This window comes from Dermochelys coriacea, chromosome 3 (genome assembly GCF_009764565.3).
Source record: "Dermochelys coriacea isolate rDerCor1 chromosome 3, rDerCor1.pri.v4, whole genome shotgun sequence".
Taxonomy (NCBI): Eukaryota; Metazoa; Chordata; order Testudines; family Dermochelyidae; genus Dermochelys; species Dermochelys coriacea.
In genome coordinates, this window is record NC_050070.1 from 58,436,771 (window position 1) to 58,445,786 (window position 9,016).

A 9,016-nucleotide genomic window follows, 5' to 3' on the forward strand; every position below is an offset into this window, starting at 1 on the left:
CCCTTTGATTGAAGGTTCAGATTATTAATTGGTCAGTTCAGTCTATATTCTAATTCAGTGGTTACCAACTGGTTGATCTAGAGGATCTCCCAGTCAATCATGATCTCCGGCGGGGTGATGGGGCTGCCACTAAGACAGGCTCCCTGCCTGCCCCAATCCCATGCCACTCCCAGAAGCGGACAGCAAGCCCCAGGGGCGGAGGGGAAGGGATCTTCCTCTGCACACTGCTCTTGCCTGCAAGCACCGCCCCCACAGCTCCCATTGGCTAGGAACAGGGAGCTGTGCCCAAAGGGAGCTGAGGGGGCAGTGCTTGAAGAGAGGGGCTTGAAGAGAGCGCATAGAGCCACATGCCACCTGCCCTCCCTGCTTTCAGGAGCTGCTGGGGCGCATTGGCCCCTTCCAGGACCGGCACGGGGCCGGGGTAGGCAGGGAGCCTGCCTTAGTGGTAGACATGCTACGCTGCCAACCGGGAGCCGCCGGAGGCAAGTGCTGCTTGGCGGAAGGCTGCACCCCACTCCTGGAGCCAGCACCCCAGATCCCCTCCTGCACCAACTCTCTGCCCCAATCCTGACCCCCCCCTCCCAGATCCAGCACCCACACCCCCTCCTCCACTCCAACCTCCTGTCCCAGCCTGGAGCCCACTCCTGCATCCAAACTCCCTCCCAGAGCTTGCATCCCTACCCCTTGCCCCAGGGTCAGCCCAGAGCCCCCTCCCACACTGGGAACCCCTTGGCCCCAGCCTGCACCCCCTCCCAAACCCCTACTTCAGCCTGATGAAAGTGAATGAGGGTGAGGGGGAGCGAGTGACAGAGGCGGGGGGAATGGAGTGAGTGGGGCAGGACTTTGGGGAAGGGGCAGGAGGTTGCCCTTAAATTCAAAAAGTGATCCTTGCATGCAAAGCTGGATGTGCTTCAGTTCTGTCAGTTTGTTGATGTTTGGCCTCAGTGACTGAGCAGTTGAAACTTTCAGGATTGCAGCAAGGTGTGCATCAGATAGTTCTGTTGGATGTTTTGACTTGTATTCATTGGGGTGGGGGGAAGTAATGCTGCCTCCATGGCTGACTCTGCCCGGCAACTAATGATGATTCCTCCATGGCTGACTGTGCCCGGCAACTAGTGATGTTATCTCTGTCCCTCTCCCCTAGCCAATGGGATCTGTGGGGGGCGGCGCCTGTAGTTGAGATTGCTGCCAGCATGTCTGCCTGCATCTCTCCTCCACAGGCTGCAGTGGGGAGGTTCTCAGACCCCAGATGGCCCGCAGGCTGGGATTTTGAGACCCATGATCTAAGACATCTTTCAAGGGTGGTATCAACTGTCATTAAACCTGTTTTCGAGAATCACTAATGAGAAGTGTCTTGGATTCTGTTTGAGGGGAGGCCTAAGTACAAGGTTTCGTGTCAGACATATTCTTTAATCCATGGTCTCCAGAATGATGATGATTTAGACGGTATTGAGAAAGATCCCATACATCTGACAGCTAAGACTAAGATTTAGTCATGGGTATTTTAGTAAAAGTTATGGACAGGTCACAGGCACTAAACAAAAATTCACGGCCCGTGACCAGTCTAGACTTGTACTATCTATCCCTCACTAAATCTTGGGTGCTCTGGGGGGGAGGGTTGGGGCCGCCTGAGCTGCTCAAGTGGCCCTGAGGTCAGTGGCACTGGCGGTTGCAGAAGTCACGGATCTCAGAAAGTTACAGAATTCATGACTTCCGTGATAGACTCGCAGCCTTACTGATAGCACCCACCTGGCTAAGACTGTTTTTAATATTCAGAACTCAGTCTTATCAGCTCACCCTCCAAAATCCTTACCACCTTTTCTGTTGGACTTAATCTCTCAGGATAATGGAAACTTCCTGCTTCTGGATCCAGCCTCCCTCCACCTCACAGCTGGGATGTTAGCTGGATAAAGGACACTGAGAGATCACAGAATTATAGAATATCAGGGTTGGAAGGGGAGACTCAGGAGGTCATCTATATCCATCCCCCTGCTCAAAGCAGGACCAGTCCCCAACTAAATCATCCCAGCCAGGGCTTTGTCAAGCCTGATCTTAAAAACCTCAAAGGAAGGAGATTCCACCACCTCCCTAGGTAACGCATTCCAGTGCTTCACCACCCTCCTATTGAAAAAGTTTTTCCTAATATCCAACCTAAACCTCCCCCACTGCAACTTGAGACCATTACTCCTCGTTCTGTCATCTGCTCCCACTGAGAACAGTCCAGATCCATCCTCTTTGGAACCCCCTTTCAGGTAGTTGAAAGCAGCTATCAGATCCCCTCTCATTCTTCTTTTCCGCAGACTAAACAATCCCAGATCCCTCAGTTCTCCTCATAAATCATGTGTTCCAGTCCCCTAATCATTTTTGTTGCCCTCTGCTGGACGCTTTCCAATTTTTTCATATCCTTCTTGTAGTGTGGTGCCCAAAACTGGACACACTACTCCAGATGAGGCCTCACCATTGTCGAATAGAGGGGAACGATCACGTCCCTCAATCTCCTGGCAATGCCCCTACTTATACATCCCAAAATGCAATTGGCCTCCTTGGCAACAAGGGCACACTGTTGACTCATATCCAGCTTCTTGTCCACTGTAACCCCTAGGTCCTTTTCTGCAGAAGTGCTGTCTAGCCATTCGGTCCCTAGTCTGTAGCAGTGCATGGGATTCTTCCGTCCGAAGTACAGGACTCTGCATTTGTCTTTGTTGAACCTCATCAGATTTCTTTTGGCCCAATCCTCTAATTTGTCTAGGTCCATCTATATCCTATCCCTACCCTCCAGCATATCTACCTCTCCTCCCAGTTTAGTGTCATCTGCAAACTTGCTGAGGGTGCAATCCATGCCATCCTCCAAATCATTTAATGAAGATATTGAACAAAACCGGCCCCAGGACCGACTCTTGGAACACTCCACTTGATACCGGCTGCCAACTAGACATGGAGCCATTGATCACTACCCATTGAACCCGACAATCTAGCCACCTTTCTATCCACCTTATAGTCCATTCATCCAGCCCATATTTCTTTAACTTGCTGTCAAGAACGCTGTGGGAGACAGCATCAAAGGCTTTGCTAAAGTCAAGGAATAACACGTCCACTGCTTTCCCCTCATCCATAGAGCCAGTTATCTCGTCATAGAAGGCAATTAGATTAGTCAGGCATGACTTGTCCTTGGTGAATCCATGCTGACTGATCTTGATCACTTTCCTCTCCTCTAAGTGCTTCAGAATTGATTCCTTAAGGACCTGCTCCATGATTTTTCTAGGGGCTGAGGTGAGGCTGACTGGCCTGTAGTTCCCCGGATCCTCCTTCTCTTTTTTAAAGATGGGCACTACATTAGCATTTTTCCAGTCATCCAGGACCTCCCCCGATTGCCATGAGTTTTCAAAGATAATGGCCAATGGCTGTGCAATCGCATCTGCCAACTCCTTTAGTACTCTCTGATGCAGTGCATCCAGCCCATGGACTCTGGTCTCTGGATGTTCAGAACACTTTAATTCAAAGTAGAAATGATTCCACCAGCTCAACATACACAACCAAGTGGAAGAGATTCATTATTTGGGCTGAGCAGTGCCATTTATTTCCTATTAATACACAATTTTCAGCTACCTGAACTACTTGCTGAATTTAATGAGTTTGGGACTGCCTGTTAGTTTCATTCATGTTCACTTGGCAGCCATATCAACATATGTTCTCCCACTCAAACATTCAGAACCCCAGTTTTCTCCCACCTTGCAGTGGATCATGTTTCTTTCCCCTTCTCAGAGTTCCTCCTCCTTCCTGGAATATTGATGTTGTCCTAGCGGGTTCAATAGGGCCCCTTGTTTGTGTCCCCAGGCAACTTGTTTGTGTCCCCTGACTACACATGTCCAGGAAAACAACCATCTTCATAGTAGTTGCATCAGCTCAAAGAATTGGGAAAATACAGGCATTTATGCAGGCCTCATTCCACCCAAAATCACCTTTAGCTCCTATCCCATATTTTTGCATAAAATAGTCTTAGATTTTCATTTGAAGCAAATGATTCATTTGCTGGTGACTTTCCTTACACCATATTCTAATCGGGGGGGAGGGTGAGAGAAAATACTCTGGATGGCCTCAGCTTTATTTTATCTTCATAGGACTAAGTCATTTAGAGTCTTGGAGAGACTCTTTGTAGCATTTGTGGACAGGTCAAAAGGAAGGCTGTATCAATGTAGAGGTGGTTATCTAAATGGATGTCTAATCTCATTAAAATCTGTTATGAGTGGTTAATTTAGATCTCCGAGAACAGACTAGGACACATTCCAGTAAGGCTTAAGTAGCTTTTGTGGCTTCCTTGAGAAGTGTACCCATGTCATAAATATGCAGGGCAGCTATGTAGAGTTGAGTCCATGCTTACAAAACATATTCCATGGTAGAAACATCAAGTTCTTCTTCGGCTGCTTGCTTATGTCTATTCCATTGTAGGTGTGTGCATGTCCATGTGCACAGTTGTTGGAGACTTTTGTCTTAGTGGTATCCATAGGGTTGGCTGTGGTGCCCTCTGGAGTGCCACGCTTATGCATCAGTATATCAGGTGCCACCGGCCCTATGCCCTCTCAGTTCCTTCTTACTGTCCATGATGATTGGTCACTGCACCTCTCCCTTGCCTCGCAAGTGGTCAGCAGTTTCTTTCCCTTTTGACTTCACTTGGCCTGTCAGTCTTTTCAGCCCCACTTATAAGGCAAAGTGGTTCAAGTCCTGACGGACAACACCACCACAATGTTTTATATCAACAGGTAAGGTGGAGCCAGGTCATCAGCCCTCTGCCTGGAAGCCCTCTGGCTTTGGGATTTCTGTGTGCAACATGCCATTCATCTGATGGCAGCACACCTCTCTGGAACCAGGAATGTATTAGCTGCTCGCCTCAGCAGAGCCTTCTTGTCTCACTATGGATGGTCACTCCACCCCAAGGTGGTCAATGGGATTTTTCAAAAGTGGGGATCTCCCTGGATGGACTTGTTCGTGACTCACCAGAATAGGAAATGTCATCTGTTCTGCTCATTTTGGGGGAACGAAAGGCGCTCCTTGTCGGACGCATTCCTACTCCCGTGATTGGGGACTCCGATGTATGCTTTCCCACCAGTGCCGATGCTGCACAAAGTCCTCACGAAGATCAAGCAGGACGAAGCCAAGGTAATCCTGATAGCCCCGGCTTGGCCTCACCAACACTGGTTTGGCACGCTGATGGACCTGTTGGTAGCAACCCGATGCAGTTGCCCCTCTGGCCGGATCTCCTGTCCCAGAATCACGGCAGGCTCCTGCACCCAAATCCACCACTGCTGCACCTAACAGCTTGGTTGCTGCATGCTTAGCTGCTGAAGAACAGGAGTGGTTGTCCCGTGTCCAGCAGATTCTACTGGGTAGTAGAAAGCCCTCCATTAGAGCAACCTACTTGGCCTAATGGAACGGTTCACGTGCTGGGTCTCGGCCCACAGGGTGAGGCCTGAGCAGGCCTTGCTACAGTAGATCGTGACTATGTTATGCATCTCACACTCAAGGGCTTGTCCCTTTCATCAATTAAGGTCCATTTGGCCACCATATCAGCCTTTCACCCTCTGTTCCAGGGCAGGTCAGTCTTCACTCGTAACATGATGGGCCGGTTCTTAAAATGTCTGGAGCGGCTCTACCTCCAAATCCGGGACCCAGTCCCTCTGTGGGACCTGAATCTGGTGCTTGCACGGCTCATGAAAGCCCCCTTCGAGCCCCTAGTGTCCTGTTCCCTTCTTCTGCTCACCTAGAATGGGATCAACATGAACAAGCACTTGAAGAAAAAACAGTTACCTACCTTTCGTAACTGTTGTTCTTCAAGATGTGTTGCTCATGTCCTTTCCAATAATGCCCTCTTGCCCCTCTGTCAGAGTTGCTGGCAAGAAAGAACTGAGAGGGCATAGGGCCGGCAGCGCCTGATATACCAGCCCATGAGTGTGGCACTCCAGAGGGTGCCATAGCCAACCCTATGGATGCTGTTAAAGCAGAAGTCTCCAACAGCTGTGCACGTGGGCATGCACACTCATAGAATGGAGTGGACATGAGCAACACATCTCAAAGAACAGTTACAAAAGGTAGGTAAAAAGAAAAGGAGTACTTGTGGCACCTTAGAGACTAACAAATTTATTTGAGCATAAAGGTAGGTAACCATTTTATCTGATGCTGCTTCTGGCAGAGCAGTGTTATGTTTCTTTAAGTAGACTCCAATCACCTGTCTGTCTTCAGCTCATTGTTTTGAGACACCAAAAGTGGAATATATATATGGAGTACTCGAAGAAAGTCATCTTTCTTCAAAGAAGAAACTTGAGTTCTTCGAGACGTGGTGGTATATATATTTCACTACCTGCCCTCTTTCCCCTCTACAATGGTGTCTTCCATTTCTTAAAACAAAACAAACCAAAAGACCTTAAAAACAATGTCCACTTGAAAATGAAAAATCAACCATTTCATATTCTGAAGATATTGAAATGGGACACTCAGAGGTGATTAGAATTTTTCCCTTTTTTCTCACAAACAAAATTTTAGTGAAATTAACACTGTTTTACAAAGCATTTTAGTTTAGCCAGACTTGCCTTTTTCTGACCGAAAACTTCCATCAAAGATGTGAACCATTTTCATTCATGTAGGGCAAAATGTATTGTGGATAGGAAAGCTAAGATTTCTTCTATCCTGCAATTGCATCAGAATGAGGTGGTTGATCTTCACTAAATAAAAATACTAAACTGTGGTGTTTCTTTTCTAACAATTTGAATTCTTGGTCTTTTCATAACCAAAATTCAGTGAACTCTAACTTGGTTGTCTGATACTAAGGCTTACTTGGATGAAAAATCCTAAGAGAATTCCAGTCACCTTAAAAACAACATTTTAAGAACTAAACATGTGCAGATGAGGAATTAAAAATTTAAAATTGAAGGTGTAAAATTTGGATGCAGAAATGGAGTAAACAGCATAAAATTCAAGTAGATTATTTAGTGCCAGATTTTAATCTACTTGAATTTTATGTCCTTTTCCCATAATTTTTTCTCAGGAGTTTTTAACTCAAAGACAGAAGTCTTTGAAAGACATCATAGGATTTTTTAGTTGACAATATCGTATTGGTTCATCTACGTATACGAGAAATCCAGTGAGAAAGCACCAAAGAATTTATCACTCAAGCTGCACAAGATTTTTCCTAATTTTTTTTTAAGTAAAAAGATATCTTCCGTAGGCTTTTTCTTGTTGGTGTGCTGATAAAGTATTCAGCTGCAAAGTCGTAAGAGTAATAGAAAACATTCTGGATAAATACTTATTTGTTGACTTCATGGGCATATGACTGCAAAGCTTAGAGAATCACTTAGAATAAACTTTCTCCATAACATACCTTTCTAATTATCAGGCAGTTCCCGAAGAGCTTATTTCAATGGCAGAAAGATTCAAGCAATTTCAGATGAAAAAAGAAATCGAAAAGGATTTAGGAAGACCTCGTGGAAAGTCCCAGAAAGGTTTTTAATTGCCTGGGAGATATTTAAGCAACGCAAGTAAATTCTTATAATAATAGTAATATAGATTTGAATTTAGGGCCAATTTTTTCAAGTATGTGTACTTTTGTCTTGTCTTGTACACACTAATTAGGTCTGTGGACTTTTTGAAAATATGGTTCTCCTTACATTTAACTATGTGTTGCTATATTTAGACGTCACTCTCAGTTATTTTTTAATCCACACTTAAGGGGGGGGGGAAGTGTGTGTCAAGGTTAGTCATTGCAATGACATAATTTTTTAAAATTGTAAAAATGCCGAGAAAATTAAGATTCTGCTTTTAATTTGACAAACTGCAGAAATTTTTAATATACAAGAATTTAAAAATTAACTTTTCCCTTATTTTCAGGGAATCAGATTGGTGCATACACCCAATGCTTGTCAACATTGTTCCAAAATAACTTTCATGCCGGATGTTACCACCATTTATGTCTGTGGAGTGCAAGGAGGATGTTACATCTCTAGTTTGGGACAGATAAGGCCTGGAATACTGATGGGTGTCTTCTTTCAATTTTGGAAAATTAAGCATATTCTTACAGTAATAGCTGAATCTCTTATCAATCAGTTGTCTACTAAAAATCTCTGAACTAATATTTCATCAAGTCTGTCATACTAAGTGGATGGAAACCTAACCAAATGATTAACGGTACACAAATTTTGTGAGGCCTGAACCTTTTCTTCTAATAAGGTTATATGCTTTCTATTTTGATTCTTCTGGGCCTCTTAATTTCTTTTACATTAAGCTTATATACAAAACTCCTGTTGACTTCAGTAGGGCTAAGATTTCAGCTTTCATATTTATTTTGATGTTTTGCCCTTTTTTTAAGAGAATAAAGGAATACAGTTTTGTACAGCACTGAAGTTTTCAAATGCTGTAAGATTTTGGCATTTGCTAAATAAAAAACTTGAAAATGTAATAGCTTTTCCACTGGCTGAACCTTTCTTATGTGCTCTTGTTTCATGGAGTCTTTTCAAGAAAGAAGAATCAAGTGAAGTTCTGTCTGAAGAGATATAATAGATAGTCTGTTGTTGTGACTGCTTATATTCTGACTTTCAAAAATTAAAGTGCAACTATAGTCGTTATCACTTAAAAGCAGGATCAGTAAAAAGTATAATTATCCTTAAGCACATTTCTGTTTTGGAATATTCAGTACTCAAGTATCCAACAAAATACCTCAACGTGAGCAAAGTAATGGATGAAAGAAAATCAGAACTATGATTTTGTTTTTTTGCAAGCTATTATGCAGTGTTGCCTCTTTGGGATAAATATAGAGGTAAGTTATGATTGTTGTCCGTAAATACATATGGAGGATACTCAGCAGTGAGGGAGAAGAGCTATTTAAGCTGATGGACAGTGTTGGCACAAGTACAAACTGGCAATGGATAAAAACAGATTGGAAATTAAGGTTTCTAACCATCAGAAGAACGAGGTACAGGAACAACCTTCTGGTAAGAGTAGTGGGGGCAAACAACCTAGCAAGTTTTAAGAT

At 44.4% G+C, this 9,016-nt stretch overlaps 1 protein-coding gene across 5 annotated transcripts in view; it reads left to right on the top strand.

Moving 5' to 3' along the window:
• The window catches only part of DDX43 (DEAD-box helicase 43), a 62,755-nt gene extending 54,307 nt beyond the window's left edge, over positions 1 to 8,448 (top strand). Inside the window, exons 15-16 of one of the 5 annotated variants that reach the window (XR_006279835.1) lie at positions 7,385 to 7,526; positions 7,876 to 8,448. Coding sequence is in view for 3 of the 5 variants with exons in the window: in XM_043510509.1 (XP_043366444.1) it covers positions 7,385 to 7,498 (114 nt within the window). In the remaining 2 variants the exon portion in view is untranslated. The remainder of the gene's footprint in view (positions 1 to 7,384; positions 7,527 to 7,875) is intronic. The other 4 variants (XR_006279834.1, XM_043510509.1, XM_043510508.1 and 1 more) reach the window with 4 other exon arrangements.
• Positions 8,449 to 9,016: the final 568 nt, after the last annotated feature.